Source organism: Panicum hallii, chromosome 1 (assembly GCF_002211085.1).
Source record: "Panicum hallii strain FIL2 chromosome 1, PHallii_v3.1, whole genome shotgun sequence".
NCBI lineage: Eukaryota > Viridiplantae > Streptophyta > Magnoliopsida > Poales > Poaceae > Panicum > Panicum hallii.
The window spans coordinates 50,319,326-50,337,813 of record NC_038042.1 but is presented as its reverse complement, the minus strand read 5'-3'; the positions used below and the strand labels follow the sequence as shown (position 1 = coordinate 50,337,813).

General features: G+C 40.4%; 1 protein-coding gene and 1 pseudogene across 1 annotated transcript; one reads left to right on the top strand and one right to left on the bottom strand.

Annotated features, from left to right (window-relative positions):
* The first annotated feature begins 1,479 nt into the window (after positions 1–1,479).
* LOC112881580 lies at positions 1,480–3,453 on the top strand (annotated as a pseudogene).
* A 1,632-nt stretch (positions 3,454–5,085) lies between these two features.
* Positions 5,086–17,218, bottom strand: LOC112888746 (ADP-ribosylation factor GTPase-activating protein AGD2-like). Its single transcript, XM_025955065.1, has 20 exons — positions 17,022–17,218; positions 15,894–15,970; positions 15,452–15,552; positions 15,029–15,099; positions 14,295–14,357; positions 13,824–13,868; positions 13,584–13,649; positions 13,454–13,501; positions 13,279–13,374; positions 13,163–13,204; positions 12,830–13,045; positions 12,347–12,472; positions 11,562–11,774; positions 11,313–11,399; positions 10,815–11,063; positions 10,228–10,349; positions 9,323–9,413; positions 6,621–7,036; positions 5,778–5,882; positions 5,086–5,484 (listed from the first exon to the last, which is right to left on the bottom strand). Exons 1-20 carry the CDS (start codon positions 17,067–17,069, stop codon positions 5,481–5,483), a joined length of 2,286 nt encoding a protein of 761 aa, XP_025810850.1. The 5' UTR covers positions 17,070–17,218; the 3' UTR covers positions 5,086–5,480.
* Positions 17,219–18,488: the final 1,270 nt, after the last annotated feature.

Sequence of the window (18,488 nt, the reverse complement as noted above, 5' to 3'; positions counted from 1 at the left end):
GTGTGAAATGCCACTAGTGTGCTTGTACCTTTGTGGTTGAGCATGGATGGGAGATGTCCGTCTGGTCATTATAAGGATGAACTGAGGTGTCATCTTGTCTAACCCAATTATCGTACAACCACTCGACCGTTGTGTGGGCAACGGCTTAGCATAAACCCCACTAGTTGTTCTGCTAGCCAAAAGGAGAGCGGGTGAGCAACGGGAGACCATGGAGAAGGAATACGATCTGTGTGAGTTATGTCCCGGTTATAACCCTGTTGATGGGTCATTAACCTCATGGTAGCTTCCGTGTTGGCTAGTTAGATTCAGCTAAGGTGGGTAATGGCTTTGTTAGAATCCGCCGCGACATTAAGGTGTTCGTAGCGTGGTACCCTACTTGTGGGTAAAGTGTACCACCTCTGCAGAGTTAAAATCTATTCGAATAGCCGTGTCCACGGTATTGGACGCGTTACGGCATGGTCACTTCAATAGATATCTTCGGTTGATTGGTTTTGTGGCGTGAGTTTTTGAAAGTATCTGGCAGCTGTGCAGTAAGCTACTGGGGACGTGGAGTCCGGTAGCAGTGAAACTAGGATCCTTTGTGTAGGATCAACCCCACTTATTATTCGATTACTATAAAACTGTCTTGAGAAAGCTCTTTTATTAAACGAAACCTTGCATGTGTAAAATCTCGCTTTATCGCAAATGAACCCAAGCCTTATCCTTGATATCCCCGTGCATGAGCTTGATTATTTCCCCTCCGTGGGTGTGGTTGGACTTGTTGAGTACCTCTGTACTCACCCTATATATAATTGTGGTTTTCTTCAGAGGAAGACCCGGACTTCGTTGTCGAAGACGCCGAGTAAAGGTTGCGTCCGCACCCAACCTTGCCTGTGGTGTTAGCCCTCCGCAAGATGCTTCTGCTAGCGTGTTACTCTGAGCCCGAGCTGGATCCCGCGTGGGTCGTGCTTTGGTGTATTACCATAGCTGTTTTATTACTGATTATCATTTGTATCGAGTGTCCGCCTCCTCGGAGGTTTGTACGGTAATATACCATCTGATGTAATAAATGTGTATCAGCCTCCTGGGACTGATTTTTATATCACATTTAAGTCACCTCGGATGAGGGGACGCTTCACAGTAGAACATGGGACTCTAACTGTCAGCAACATGCTAAACAATGCAAGCTCCGGGAAAGAAGTGGTAGTAGCTAATACCGATGAACATGGAAGATATTACATAGAGGGTCCTGTAGAAGATGTATTTTATTTTCTATGGAATATGATATTGTTATAAGATGGGCAATAACAAACTCAACTTGTGAGAAAGCTAAGCAGAATATCACCAGCTACGCATGTCGCAGCGTATACAGTTCTTGCCATAACGTAACCCATGGTGTAATCTTTATGGGATATCGTTGCAATTGTTATTCTGGTTACAGAGGAAACCCATACATACTGGATGGTTGCCGAGGTATCTCTCTCTCCCTCCCTCCCTCCCTCCCTCCCTCCCTCTCAGTATGTGCTACAGTACTAACATCTTCATACCCCAAAATTAAGAAAAATCATTTAATTTACATACTCATAACAGAGTTTAAATTTGTACACAGAGACTATAAATCAGATAGGATATCTAACAAGGGGATTTTTTTAAGCAGCTAGTAACGCAATAATATATCTATAAAAAAACATATATATTGAATAACAAATGAGTTATCTACAGATATGGATGAATGCTCAGAGCCAAACTCTTGCAATGGTAAATGTCAAAACACTCTTGGAAGTTATAAATGCAAACCATGCCCTCATGGTACGGAGTTTGATTCCACACAGAGGCGGTGTGCTATATCAACGAAGAAACGGAATCTTCTTCTGGGTAAGCTATAGCAAACAAAATCCCCTTGCAATTACGATTTGCATTGTAAACATTAACATGATTTCATAACAACAGCAATTCATATCTATAGGTACTGCAATTGGAACTGGTTGTGGCCTTGGCTCCATATTTATTGCATTAGGTGTAATTGTACTCGCCAATAAGTGGAAAAAAGGCATCCAAAAGAGAATTCGACGAGCATACTTCAAGAAAAATCAAGGTCTGTTATTGGAGCAACTGATCTCAGATGAAAGTGCTACAAGGAAAACAAAAATATTCTCATTGGAGGAACTAGACAAGGCGACCAACAACTTTGATGCTACTCGTGTTCTTGGTCGTGGAGGACATGGCACAGTTTATAAAGGTATTCTATCTGACCAACGTGTGGTGGCCATAAAAAAAATCCAAAATAGTGGAGCAAATGGAGATAGATCAATTTATAAATGAGGTTGCTATTTTGTCTCAAATCATCCATCGCAATGTGGTGAAACTGTTTGGTTGCTGCCTAGAAGATGAGGTGCCCTTGCTTGTCTATGAGTTCATTTCAAACGGCACGCTATATGAACTTCTTCACATGGATACTACAGTTAAATGCTTGCTATCATGGGATGATCGCCTTCGGATTGCAATGGAAGCAGCAGGGGCACTAGCTTATCTACACTCGGCTGCTTCAGTACCAATTTTCCACGGAGACGTGAAGTCTTCCAATATACTCTTGGATGACAACTACACAACCAAGATTTCTGATTTTGGTGCTTCAAGATCTCTTTCACTTGACGAAACTCATGTGGTGACAATTGTCCAAGGGATATTTGGTTACTTGGATCCAGAGTATTATCATACTGGTCAACTAACAGAGAAGAGTGATGTGTATAGCTTTGGAGTAATACTTGTCGAACTTTTGACAAGAAAGAAGCCAATTTTTGTTAATGATTTAGGTGCAAAACAAAGCCTATCCTATTATTTCATTGAAGGACTTCAGGAAGGGTCTCTTGTACGAATGCTGGATTCACAAGTTTTGGAAGAGGCGGACCAGGAAGAGATTAATGAAATTGCCTCGCTCACAGATGCATGCTTAAGGACCAAAGGAGGGGAGAGACCAACTATGAAAGAAGTAGAGATGAGGTTGCAATTCCTAAGAACAGAAAGGCTGAGAAAAAGACAATGTTTACATGAAAAAGAAGGAGGTATTGAGCCTTTGTTATGCCCAGAAGCTAAGAACCCACATAAACATATGAATATTGACAATGATGCCCATATAACTCATCAAGGGATGTCCGGGTGCTACAGTTTGGAGCAAGAATTTGCATCTTCATTATTCGGGATGTCACGCTAACTACATTTGTGCAAGATAACCACCAAGCGCTTGCTTAGGTGTTGAACACATCTGAGATAGCATATCTTATAGTAAGGGATCACATTATAGTTAATTAGCTTCCTTTAGATCAGACTATATCACCTAGATACATTTTATGTGTATGATCGATGTATCGTATACCACGTGTCTTGTGCACTTATATTTGTGTAGATGCATATAAGTACAACATGAGTCACTGTATTAGAGACCTGGTTGAATAAGAACACAGTGGTGTTTGCCAACGAGTCCAATAATAATTTGATGTCAATTGCAAATGGTAAGATCAGCTATTCCTGCAAACGGCATCTTTTTTGCTAGTATTAGCATGGCTACTATCAATTGACGCTCAGAGCACTGAAAGATTTGGCAAGACGAAATCAGGACACTATAGGAACTTACTCTTCCGCTGCATGTCTTTTCGTGGCAGTATCAGTAGCACTGTAGACAAGCGTTGAACAGAGAACTTCAGAACTCCATTTGTTGATCTGAAAAGTACATTCTAGCTAACAGCATATATGCAACTGTTCTGCACATAGAAATACCCAAGTTAGCTTGTCGGGGTTTTAGATTTCTAATAATCTTCGGCAACACTGTGAGCGTGCGTGGATCAGTACCTACCTTGGGAATTTTTCGTACCAACCATTGTTAATTACGTAATACATCAAGCAATACTTCGTACATTCCATTGAGATGGCCATGTGCCAAGGGGCTGTACCTACCAATTCTAGGAGACAAAACATTCAGTAGCCATGGCCATGGCGCCGCGTCGGCCAGCTGCTGCTCGCAATGAGATCATGGACGTAGCGGAGAGGAGATCCCGAGCCTGAGGGGAACCTGTTCCACCCTGCCGAGTGCCGATTCCCATAGCTCTATCGACGTTGCGGCGACCTGTAAGAGCGGCGCTCGGCAGAGTCGGCGATGAGCACTAGGAGAGGCAGGGTGCCAGGCCAGGGTACAACCACCGTACCGACGCCGCGTCGAGGTTCGGGCTCATACTGGTCAACTAACTGAGAAGAGTGATGTGTATAGCTTTGGAGTAATACTTGTCGAACTTTTGACAAGAAAGAAGCCAATTTTTATCAACAATCTAGGAGCGAAACAAAGCTTGTCTTGATTGAAGGGCTTCAGAAAGGGTCTCTTATGGAAATCTTATGGAAATATTGGATTCACAAGTTGTGGAAGAGGCAGACCAGGAAGAGATTAATGATATTACCTCACTAACAGAAGCATGCTTAAGGGCCAAAGGAGGACAGAGACCAACTATGAAAGTAGGGATGAGGTTGCAGTTCTTGAGAAATAAAATTATGAGAGCAGCACGGTATTTGCCCAAAAACGATGAAGAGATTGAACCTTTGTTACGCCCCAATGCTAGGGATCTGCATGCACGTACCAATCCTGTCAATGCTGCTCACTTGACATCTCAAGGGGTATCTGGGTTCAGTCTGGAGCATGAATTCGTGTCCTCAATCTACTTGCCACGCTAATTATATACACAAATAACAGCTTTCCAGGGCTCCTAGGATGCATGTATACCCGCATGTTTCAATTAAAAGAACTATGCTGCATTTCCCTTTCTCTTTAAGGAACATTTGGTTCCTTGGATGAGAGTGAATTCATATAGTTGCACAATATATTGTGTTATTCATTGGAATGATTGCGCCTACAAGGCACAACCCACCAAACGGTCACCTATAACTAAAATCAAACGCCGTGCTTAGTTGATGGATCATGTATGGTACATCTTGATTGCTTGAATCAAGTAAAAAACATCATGGTTGATTGTGCGTGACAACTGTGCCTGTTGAATATTCCCTGGTGTAACTTGATTATATCATGCATGATACACACAAAGCAATAGAACATGCATACTCAGATAGTCAGATTCACCAATCGTTTCAATACAATACAGTTGCAAATTTGCAGCGGATAGAATAATACAAAGTTTACAATAGTGACGTGCGTAGATAGTTCTTATGTGTTCTTAGATGCTTGACATCGGAAACTCAACCTCAACATCCAAAAATCAGATTCAAAGGAATGGTTACCTTATATTACCTATAATTGTTGTACAAACCAGCTATGTGGTCATGTGGAACATAGAATTTACAAACACAGACAAGTCCAGAAGTCAGATAAGCTGTATCATGGTAAGGTAAAAGCCATTTGTCTTCACTGTAGAAGTCGTGTTAATTCCAGAGACTAAATTAGGTGGTACAACGCTATCAGGTACAAGCGGCAAGTTGCTACATTCCTGTATTGTTCTCGCACATCACCTGCAGAAGCATGTTCGTTCACATTGTGAGATGCTGCCCAGTTAAATTCGTAGAAGTGTTCAGTAACTGATGCGCCCCTGAGTTGGCGTGACACGTTCAAGGAAAATGGCAGGTCTTGAACCCAGAACTAGCAAACTATCATTCCCACAAGGCATTTTGTCCCCTTTTTATAGAAAGTTGGAGAGGAGGCCTCTATCTTAACTTTATTGAAAAAAAAATTCCCAGAGAGATCATTTTTAAAATCGCGATTATGAGCAATGCAAAGCTATAAAAAAATAGCCTCTTGGTCGTACCTCACAAATAATATGAATAATTCTTCATCAGTTATTGCTCCAAGTTCCATTCTTCTCTCCAAAGCAGTTAGACCTCCACCGTCTTTAATGGTTGTTCTTGCACCCCTGTAGAAAGAATTGTAATAGTTTTCTTATAGAAAAATGACTCATCTATAAGTATTTTTGTTCCATATTCTGTAGAGGAAAATAGCCATTACAATAGAAGTAAGGACATCATAATACAGTAATAAAAAGGGAAAAACAAACTAAAAAGAACATGTCCTTTGTACTGTCCCTCAACCAGTCAACCATAGGATACCACACTGCTGACATGAATCTTATCAATATCATGATTCTGGTACGGGCACCGATTAGTCATAGCCAAGAAGGGCAGAAAGCATGTGGCTACTGTACATGTATGGTTAAGTGAAATCTAGACTAAAAATGAGGCAATAAACTATAAACCTTTATGTTGCCCTTTATTACAGTTATATCAGAGGTTCTGGACATGGAATAACCCATTTGTATGAATCCAAAAGCTCAATTTACTGTCGAGAATTTTTCCTGTATAATTGGTATTTAAACCAACAATTTACACCAAAGTGTTTATTTCAATGCACATGTATAATGTTAAAACACGAGCGAAATATCATACACATGACCCTAAATGTCTCACTGCATAGTTAATACTGAACACAAGGAAAAATATAAATGTAAATTAATTATGCTGATTTAAACAGTTTAAATTCAAGGGAAAAGAGAATTTTGGAGTTGAGAATAATATGGTTTTGATGGCATAAATCTTAAGGCATGATGATATTGTGACTAAAACCTTGAACAATATTAACAAAAATTCAAACCTACCTCTTCAGCAGATGCTTGGTGAGGTCATCATTTTTCTTTTGGACACAATGATGCAATGGTGTACGTCCATGGAAGTCCTGCATATTAATATCCGCACCAAAAAGTAGTAGAAGCTCCACCATTATCGGATGACCATATTGGCATGCGAAGTGCAATAAGGAACAACCTTGTAAACAGCCTTCTGGTTTCCCATTGTCTCGAATTATCTCACAAGAAACCGGATCAAGCAACATCTTGTCTGTCACTGGCTGAACATGATGGACTTCTTTGCTCAAAGCATCGTATGTCATGTTAGCACTCACTTCAGCTATTGCAAGAATTCGATATGCTGCTCTCACGTCATTTGTCCTTATAGCTTCCAAAATATCATTGGTAACCTGATTGGTATCTCTGGCAAAAAGAAGTTTGTCCACGTACTGCATGGATCATTAATGAGAATGAATGACAGGATACTAACAGAGGATGATCATCAGAATCAAGCAAAATACTCAAGTAACACTATACCATGTTGCTTGTGTTTGTTGTTATGAATAGCACTTGCATTCATCTGAGTAGACCCAAATATATATAGATGTATAGGTCGGGTGAATATGCACAAAGACTATACATGGAGAAATACAAACTGATGAAAACTCTAAAATTTGCAATATCCTTCCACTTTCTTGGAAAGTGTTCTGTCAGCGAGGAAATTAAGAGATAAGTTGCTGCATTATTTCTACCATATACCACTTTCATGTTGTAAAAGAGGTTAATCTGTATTACTTATACGGGGTATATGTGGTCATTTCTTGGTAACTTATTTTCCTAGATCAAATACTTCCTTGGTCTGTGCTAATGGTGGCTATAGACAAATACTATGATGCGGAGGTAGTAATTCATATACGAAGCTTAATACTATGTACCCTAGGACCTAACAAACCTAAGTATTATCTTTTATTTTTTAAAAAAAGAAGAAGAATTGAACGGTCTCAACATTACTTATTTGAGAATAGTTTCAGCTTGGCATACTCATTCTTTGATTAGCTAAATTGCTGATCCAAATATTAGTCTCAAACTCAATAATGATTTGTCACACATGCAGGTTATCTGTCCAACAATACAACTGATAAGGAATGATATATTTGGCTTAGTGCGGTATCAAAAGCCCGAAGGTCTGAAGTTTTTTTTCCTCCAATTATAAGGTGTAACAAAGGTTGCACCATAAAGGAATCTCCATTGTCCATCTAAAATTTCGCTTGCTACACTAAATATATATGTGCATGAGAAATTGTATAAACAATATATCACAGAACTAGAAGGTGCACCTCAAATATGAAGTGTGTGAGGCTCCGTTTGGATGTAGATATTGAGCAGCTAGAATTGAATTGGGTACCAATACCAAAGCAGACTAGTATTGGAAATGGGTTACAATACCGAATCTGTTGTTTGGATGTAGATGAAATTGGTAGTTGGAATCCAATAAAACGGCAAATACCAATTCATGTTTGGATGCACATGTAAAGAAATTGGGAATTGAGCTTCTCATCCTCTTCACCCCGGCCATGTCACACCCTCGCCTTGCCAGAGAAGGTCAACCCGTCGCCTCGCCGGAGAAGGCCCCGTCGCGCTGGCCACCGCTACGCTCACCTCGCCAGAGAAGGCCACATCGTCGCCTCGCCGGAGGAGGCCCTGCCACACTCGCTTGAGGAGGAGCTCACCACCGCTGCCCTCATCTCGCCGGAGAAGGCTGCCGGCCTCGTCTCGCTGGAGAAGACCGCGCCGGCCTTGCCTCGCCGGAGAAGGCCGCGCTGGCCTCACCTCGCCGGAGAAGGCCGCGCCTCCCACGCCTCCTGTGCCGCATCCATCTCCGTACCACCGTGCTCCGTCCTCTGCCAGAATCACCGCACTCAGCCACCACCGGAGCACGAGAGATGCGGGAGAGAGATGCATAGGAGGGAGAGAGAGATGCGAGAGGGAGAGAGAGATGCACGGGAGGGAGAGAGATGCGGGAGACGGGGAGGTCGATTCCGCCCAATACAGAGTAGGATGGCTCGGCATTGCGGGAGCGGGTTCGGCTGTATAACCAATGCCGTTTGGTATTGGATTGAAAATCCGGCCACCAATCCAAGGTCATCCAAACAACTGAAATTTGAGTACACCAATGCCAATTCCTAATTCTGAGCTATAATATCTACATAGCTTCTCTAAAAAGACGAGTGATTCGGTTCCATTGTCACGACGCTGGTTAGGGAGCCCTGCAGAACGTGGGATTGAGAATGGGGGGGTAAATGGACGCTGAACCGGACACTTGAGATCGGGCATGCCAGCAATGGTTGTGCCCAAACTCAAGGCCTGGGGTAAATGAGGATCTCTCCTGATGATCTTTGCTTCCCTTTGAATTGATAAATCTCCTCTTTTTATATAGAGAGGCTTGCTTGACCCCTAAGCAATATATCTAATTCTATCTCTAACACAACTTAATGGATCTGGCCTAGTCGGCCCAGCCAACCGCCCATGACATCCATAAAGCTGGAGACTAAAGGAAAAAAAAAAAGGTTTCTAGACTAAAAAAGATAGCAATGGCAGCAGAACTTAAACTATGCTGATAAACTCGGAATACTTTTCGGTAACATAGACAACAAATGCATGACAGGTCATATATTAATTGTGGAGAAAGCATCAGCAGGTTGATCTAACATAAAAGGAAGCACCAAGGAACTTACTTTTGTTTGTATAAACCTCTCCTTTATTGAGAACGCATCACTAGGTTTAGGCTTTTCAATGAAAAGAATAGCTCCATTTGATTTGTCCATTCTGCATGAACATAGAATAATATAACAAAATACCAAGAAGGAAATTGTACAAAAGGAAAAATAGCGGCATTGGTTCATCAATCATGCACTTCAGAACATATTGGCTGCAATGCATTTAATGGAGAGAAATATGGTCAGCAGCAGCATAAGATTCGAATAGTTATTTTCTAACTCCTTTGTGGAATATTATAATTAGAAAGCTGATGAATCTTGTATGACAGATGAAAAATATGAAGTAAAATTTCTACATCATGGAAATCTGCTTGATAATTTATTGACACGTGAATTTCCAGATGAGAAAGCACCATGCTGGATGCAGTTCATCATGTTATTGTGCATTCTCACCCACAACGAAACAGATCAATTTTAGTGCACACTAAAACCTCAAAGGTAAATCAAGTCCTAATTTGGTCTCCAATGCTAACTCCATTATAATTGTGATGCTGACTGCTGAGTTAGAACTGTGGTGGTATGCTCCCGATATGAAATGGCTAATTATAAGTCAACGGTACATCTCCTTTATTCAGAAAGCCTGGATCATTTTTTATGAAATGCCTAAATATTACTTGATAAAAAAGATCAAATTGATTATAACCAAAATGATTTGTGCTGATTCAAGTAGGAGGACAGGCAGCATGTACATGGAATCCATGCTAGGACTAACTTGTTGGCTTCTATGTTAGTCTATATTAGCCAATATCCCACAGTTTACAGACTAGAAAAAGAGCGGTGATGCCTGGAAGGAAAATGCTTAAAACATCAAGTTAAAAAGTTGTTAAGCAAATACACAGATCTGATTGTATGCTTTAACATACCCTTCATCTTCTTTTGGAAGTAGGGCTTCCCAAATAGAATTAGCGTAATCATTTCCAAGTGCATGGAACAAATCCATAATTACTGGCTCCCAGACTTTCACATCTAATCTTAAGGATCGAACCTACAACAAGTAAGAACATTAGCTTCAATACTGACATATGGAAAAAGCTAGTGCCTATTTTTTCCCTGATCTCAAACTTATAAGATTTTTAAAATCTTAGAAACCATAATATATCATATATGAATAACAAATATTACCACATGCATTAAAAGATAAAAAATGAAGGGCGCATCCATTAAAAAACCAGCAAATGTATTAAATTAAAGTGTTGCCTTTCATTCCAAGTCTTTAAATGTATACGCAATTGAAAAGTACAAATAGTTTTTCTAAATATAATTAGAACATGTAATGTTTAAAACTTTGTATTGAAGATGTCAATGTCAGAAATGACAAGTGATGGAAACAAATGTAGTATTGTATTATACTAAACCCAACAATCTGAACCTTTTTTCTACAGAAGACAGGGTTAACCTACACTATCACTGATTATCATATATCATGTTGTAAGAAAGCTAGATATTGCACCTTTGAAATGTGCACTCCAAGATTCCTGTGAGCCCCAGAGCACTCAATGCAAAACAGAATACCCAAGTTTAGAGATGCCCAATCAGGATCCGGAGAACGGCATTCTGCACAGCTGTCGTTCCCAGGAATACTCCTCAGAAGGTTGAATATATCATCATGTCCCTCTGAACTCTTGTTATCTTCAATAGATAAAGAATCAACAGAACTTGCGGATCTGTTACTCTCTATTGCTATATTACTGTACGATAGCTGAAATGAGATGAACTCAGAATAACAAAATCAGTACTGTATCTTGAATTATCAATAGATTGAACATATGCATGTACATGTAAAACACAGTAAAATGGAGCCAAACTAGGCAGGCGAAGCATAATTACTTTATTTATTACATCATTATCCAGTGTTGGTGCATGGAGTTTGATAAATCTATCCTTTGTTTCAACCAAAAAGGTAAACAGAGACTAGTTATATGATGCATCAAAAGAGACTGCACCAAACCTGCTGTGGGAATGGTGAATTTAGTAGTGATGCAATAACTCCAGTAATTTTCTGGATCCAGTCCTTTTGATCAGCCCCTGATTCTGCCTGCCATAAACAAAGTGAAAACCATTCACATCTGTGGCATCCATGTATCCAAGAAGTATGAAAAAAATATATAGAGAAAATGTTATTCACTTGTTTTTGAAATACCGAAAACATGCACTGCACAAAGAAAGTTCAACTACTGAAGACAAACAGTGCAGTTACCTGTAATGTGAATGTCTTAATGGGTGAGATAATTCTGAAGCAAAATCTTAAATCATTTTCATCCGCATCAACCTTAATTGTTGAGGTTCTGAGATCAATTGTATGACATGATAGTGAATCTTCACCCTGAGATGAAGCTCTTTGGTTCAAGAACCTGAATCGACCAAAAACACCAGCTCCTTCACCAGCTGTTTGTTGCGATGCCACTCCTTGCTTCCAACAGAATAGAAGGAGCAGGTACATGCAAAGTGCAGAACAAATAACATAAGCAAATTGGCATCTTAAGATAAATTATATAAGACACATAAGACACAAATCCTCATATGATGCATTTAAAATAATCCATCACACCCCTTGAAAATAATCTACTGCAAAGAAATTTTGCAGTGCAAATTATGTACTGCAGCCCTTAAATAAAAGCACTCACCTGGTGGAAGAACTAAAGATGCCTAGGTCGTACACACCCACTAAAGGACACATTGCCACATGAACAAAATTACAAATATATACTGCACTATAGTTTACAGGAAAATTGTCACAGTATGTGTGTGTGCATCATGAATAGCAAAATCAAAATGGACCAGAAGCTACTAGAAATAGGATATTGTAAATATAGGTAGATAGATTACACCTGATATAATCAAATGAGTATGCCAATTTTAGAATAGTGCATAAATGCATGTTTTCCTACTCGTGCAAGCAAAGAATAAGGAGCTCCTGACACTGAGTGACAGGTTCTAAATATGTTATCAAACTGCATTCACTGGCCAATTTAGATTGCATACCGACTTTCCTTTATTCCCATAGTAGTACAGAGTCCCATGGCTGTCAAGAACAAAAAATCTCCTCTTCCATTCTCCTCGGGTATTTTGTGGGCGCTTAAATAAGTAACCTTGTTTAATAACTTGAACCTGGCAAAGAAATAAAGTAATAAGGGGAAGTAGTGAAAGTTCACAAAATGATTACAAATTACCAAAACTATGAAAATTCAGCCTAGTATAATTACACAAGGGAAATGATGTATGAATAGATAATAGATTTGAACCAAAAGGGTGGTAATCGTGGATACCATTTGCTGGATTCCTATTACAGCAGGCTCATGTATAATGAATTTAGCACAGTGTTAGAGAAAATCCACAACAATGACACAAAATGCTATCTATCAGCAATTAGTCTCTTCAAATCATCACATGAAGCAACATCCATAAGCTATAAGATATTTAGTCTGGCATTTACGAATATTTACTTCACAATGGATAATCGGTTACCTCGCCATTGGCAGTTGATTGCATCAAGGCTTCAATCGTTTTATAGGACTGAAGACCAACAACATGGATACCATCACCACTAGTAGATGTGTCTACGTTGCTAGCCATTCTCACATTTGCTATTTCCTCTTGAGTTCTGAACTCCTGAATTCTCTTTGCAAGCTTATCTTGCTCACTTACAGCCACTTCTTTTGATTGTTGTGCATATGTTAGAACCTGCATCAAGACTTCAAGCTTAGCAAAGTAATTGCTAACTCCTGGTAAGCTGATTCACATCCGACTGAATATTTATTTTAATTAAAGACCACTATGCCATATGAGATATTATTAAACCTGGTGAATGAATGGTTCCATTTGACCCAGTAGCTCATATCCCTACATCATAAAGAACAAAGTCAAGGACCAACCCAAAAGACCAAAAATACTGGGCACATAGAAAGGAACCATGCCTGCTTAAAATATCTCAAATGGGCATCCATCACTGCACTTATTGATTCCAAGAACTCATACTTCTTTTTTGCTTCAACGTTTGCGAGGGCATGTACCTGAATTCCTTACAGCAAAGGAGAATCATTGGTATGTCTGAAAAATTTACTTGCAGATGGAAAATGTTGATATACATACTAAGTTAAAGCGGCATCTTTCAAAAGTTGACTTGGCATTTTGCAGATCCTGTAAAGTTGGAATTAGGGAGATGGTAACAAAGCTAAATATACATCCATCCACCCAAAAAAAAAGGCTAGTCACAGCTTACCTCCTCAAGTTCTGTCACGACTTCTGCTCTAGTCCCTTTTCGCACTGACACAAATTTTTCACGTGCCTAACAATAAAGATAGGACCAGAATCTTAAAGGACATGTGGGTGTATTACATTAACATGTTGGAGGTATCGAGAAACAATCACATAGTCCAGTCATTTATCATCTAACAGATGCCACATGAAGAAAAAAAATAAAGAAGGCAGTCAGATATCATAGCTCAAATCAAAGCATCACCTGATCATAAGCCAATGCAGCCCTGTCCAATCGTCGCCGACAATCCTATACAGGGTAAGATTTTTACAAAGTGACTATATATGAAAAAAGCAATGTGTCAACAATACAACTTCCGCGTTACTGTCCATGCTCCATATGGAAAGGCAATTTTTCCTATTTTCGTAGATGGAATAGATTTTTAAAGTATAAAGATTTTTTAGGACTGTCTAAGGTTTTCTGTTCATTGCCAGAACTAGGAGGGTTGAAGTATGACCTTGCAAAGCATAAACCTTATCTAGCCATTGAAAATATCAGCCATGACCAACTATCTACATACATTCACATAACTTGATAATATATGTTGCTTACTCGAGATTAAACCTATTACTTACACAATAGTATGTTTCCATCTTATTTCTTTTGGGTGGGCATGCATGCGTGCATATGCACGCCTGTGTTGTGGGGTTGGGGGCGGAGAGGAAAGGAGTTTACCTTCACACCATTTAAATCCATGTTAATGAACTGTGATAGACGGTCACTAAGCATATGTTCGACCTGTTTGGAGGGGAAATAATTAATATAATTAGAATGCAAAAGGATAATTGTCTGTACTGTTTATACCAGTGACATATCAGCACCCCCTGAGCAAAAGAAATTTACCAAATCTGGAGAGATCAGATTAGTACATCAGTGTATTGCTCTACAACACACATTTTTTCTACTTTTCTAGATAATGCAGCCATTTTAGGATGCAGGGAACCCTTTTTCACACTTTCTTCTGATCTGTGTTATTTATAGCAACAAAAAAATATATATTTATTCTTTTTGTGACATTGCAAATTCCAACACTTACTTTAAAATGTAACAATAATCACCTGTACTTTCAGTTTATTGCATTCTGAAATTTACCAAGTAATCCCAGAACCTTAGGTGGTAAATATGTGAAAGTATAGGTGGCAAATTGAGTCCCAAAGTTCCAGGCATAATTCAAAAAACATATGTAACAAAAGGAAAGTACATTGACTGACAGTGGGAATATTGTAAGCTGAAAATAATACAGACCATGCCAAGATTTCACAGGGTTAAACCCGCGATGTTGAGTTCAAATTTACAGCCAAAATAGTAATGATGTTTTCCTTTCAATTCTTCATTTCATTCGTGTTAAGTGTACCTATGCAGGAGAATGGTAGGTCAAACTTTGATGTTGTATGATAGTAATCTAGTACCTGAGAACGAAGGAGTTCCTTGTATGTTCCAAGCTCCCTGAAAGCAGTAGTAAACTTGGACATCACAGGCCCTGCAACATAGTAAAGACTGTGTTTTGATTGAATTTGACTAGAGAAGCATCAATAAATGACTGCAAAATTGTGGACATCAATTATCATGCTATGACATGTTAGAAAGTAGGACAAAATTGATTAATCAACAGCTGCATAGATATGTACATATCTATACTATTTTATATCCTAATGACCTAATGTTTTAATCTGTGGGCATTCAAGAAGATGCAGTAAATATCCAATAATACACAAAAATGACGCCAATATAATGAGAAATTGGAAACAATAAAACTCAATGGTTTGCTAGGTGTAGATAAGATGAAAGGACAGAATTAAGCAATAGATACATCAGAGTTTTGCTGAAATAACCTCCAATGGCAACACTAACAGGGTCATCTAGACCAGCACCAAATGCTTGCAGAGAATCGGCGAATGAAAGATCCCCTGCATATGCCTCATCAAGTGACCCCCTGAAACTAAGGTTATTAGCACCATAATAAAAAAAAAGCAAGATCTCAACCATGCAGGTGCATGCAGTGTCTTACTAATTCTATTCCCGTTAATCCTACAAACTATCAAAACTGCTACAGTTTCAGGGAAGATTAACTAAAATGTCAAACCTGAAACAGCAAAGTAAAACAATAAAAACATTGAATGTATTTCTTGAACTAATAGGGATTTGTATGAAGGAACCTTATTGGAAACTTGGGCAATAAGACCGTACGCATTTATGGCATTTGCCTCAAGTTATGTGCAGCCAGAAAACTCAAGTGTTTACAAATATGGAACAGGAGGTAAGAAAGAAATGTACATGAATCTTTTACATCCTTTATGCAGATTGGAGCAACGTTCTTTCAGTTCATCAGTAAGTTGTTCCAAAGAATTGACCTGAAGATATTGGAAATAAGTCAGGGACAATAACTTTAATGCGTGTATAGGTTTGTTTAAAAATGCAAACAGATAAGATGAATTGACGATTTCCGAGAGAAACTAGCAATCCAAATTATCCAGAAAAATAATTAAGACCTATGCCCAGACTTTTATTTATTTTGACTTTTAAGAAACAGACTACCAAGAATGTTTTAAAGAGGGCCCGATATTCATTATAAAAGCAAGTGAAGGACAATAACTTTAATGCGTGTATAGGTTTATTTAAAGTGCAAACAGATAAGATGAATTGACGATTTCGGAGAGAAACTAGCAATCCAAATTATCCAGAAAAATAATAAAGACCTATGCCCAGACTTTTATTTATTTTGACTTTTAAGAAACAGACTACCAAGAATGTTTTAAAGAGGGCCCGATATTCATTATAAAAGCAAGTAAAGAATACCTTAACTTACCGGAAGCAAAGGATGCATTAAAAAAAACATGAAAGCACAACCAAGCAAAACCTCGCCATTTTTACCAAAGTCCGTGAGCTCAATTCAAACAGGATCCACCCGTTCTATTCAAACATGTGATGCAACGCAAGAGCAAAAGATTTATCTTCAGTGGCGCCAATGTCACCAGAGCGTCCTAACCCTTCGAATAAACCAATGTCCAATATAGGAACACGCTTTACTCATTCAGCGAAATCAACACCGACATGCCCAAACAAACACGGAATTACAACGATAAAAATCACGTGAAAATTCAATCCTGCTCAGAAATTTCCGGTGTTGCTGATCCAAACCGATCGACATAAGTTGGATCACTACCTAGTCGAGATCTCCCTCGCACAAAATGATCGAAATACGCCCCATCTCCGCCACAACCACCCAAACTCCGGCAACTGCTCGAATCCTTCCATTCCGCAAATCCGAATCAAGCCAAATCCATGTAACGACATAGAAACGGCCGAGATTCTAAGAAACACGAAACAATGCATCCAGGGGAACCGGATCAGGGAGCCGGGAGCCCTCATGAGCAGAAACAGGGAGGACAGGGGGGCCGGCACCTGTTTACGGAACATGGGGGAGTCCTCGAGCTTGGTGAAGGCCGCCATGTCCGTCCTCGTGTCGCGCGGAGGCGAGGCTGCTGCTGCTCTCTCGAAGCTCGAAGAGATCTGGGCGGGAGGTAGGAGAGAGGAAGAGGGAGGAGGCGGACGGGCATAGCTGTCCGGTTTCCTGTACGCCGTGGTGCGGTGGCACTGTCCTGGTGCAGGGCTGCAGGCTGTACACAGTGCCCCGGTCGGGCGGGTTGGGCTGGATTTTGAACCAAACCGCAATTCACTTCACCGAATTGGTGAGCCGCAGAGTGGAGAATAGGATGGGCCGATTTAGGTGTCTCGGGCTCTCTACAGATTTGGTTTCTGGGCTCGTGGATAGTTGGATACCTTCTGTTACGGACTCTCAGGACCTAAAACCAGCCTCTTTTTTTCTGCGAAACGAAAACTAGCCAAATTCAAATGTTTGCCTTCCAACTTTTTAAAATTCTATTCTTCAGTTTCCCTTCCAAATTCATTCGATATAACATCGTTAGATTACTGTTACAGGGTACAGGGCAGAAGAACCAAAAAATTATGAGGGCGCCATCAAATGGCATTAAATTTTATCCACTGAAAAATACTTGTTGGACATGCTATGGTCCCTAATGAGTACCTTTGGCGAAAAATTTCTACAAGAATACTTTCATAAATCCAATAGAATTAGACTGAACACTAGCAAGTATACTGAACCCTGGCACACTGCGTTCACAGGTTCCCGTTGCAGCTGGCGAGTCGAAGGTGCCAGAGCATTCAGAAACCGCCCTCGTTGCTGCCTAAAAAAGTGTGTTCAGAAAGACTCCACTTTCAGTTTAGTGCATATCTAAACTGCTGCCTTCTCTAAGAACTTCACTCTCCTCACTTGGTCCATTGTAACAAGGACAAAGTAGCTACGCCACGCTTAAGGCTTGACGAAATGCTCGTAGCTCGTTGCCTCGCTCCGCTCGCATGCGGCTCGGCTCAGCTCGGCTTGGCTCGTTGCAATTTACTAACAAGCCGAGCAGGTCATTTTGCTCGTTAGTATAACGAGCCAGATCGAGCCGGCTCGCGAGCTTATCGAGCTACACACACCAGCAAGCCAGCAGCCTAAATATATGGGCCCAATTAGCCCAACAACCCATCCGAACTGAATCCTAAAGCCACACTCAAGCCGTTCGGCCAGTTACCCTTCCCGATCCCATCGCCTCGACGCCTCCCTCCGTTCTTCTTCACATCGTGATGTCTGGGGCCGGGGCTGACGCCCGTCGCCCCGCTGCCCTACCGCCCACTCCTCTCTAGCCTCCCTCCGACCCCCACAAACCCCGAGCTATCGCGACGGTGCCCTTCCCCCTCCCGATTTTTGTTGCCCCTCCCTCGACTCGCGCAGCCTCGCCGCGCCCAGTTCATGATGCGCCCTCGACCCTCCCCCTCCCGATTCCCGTCGCTCCTCCTCTTTCCTCA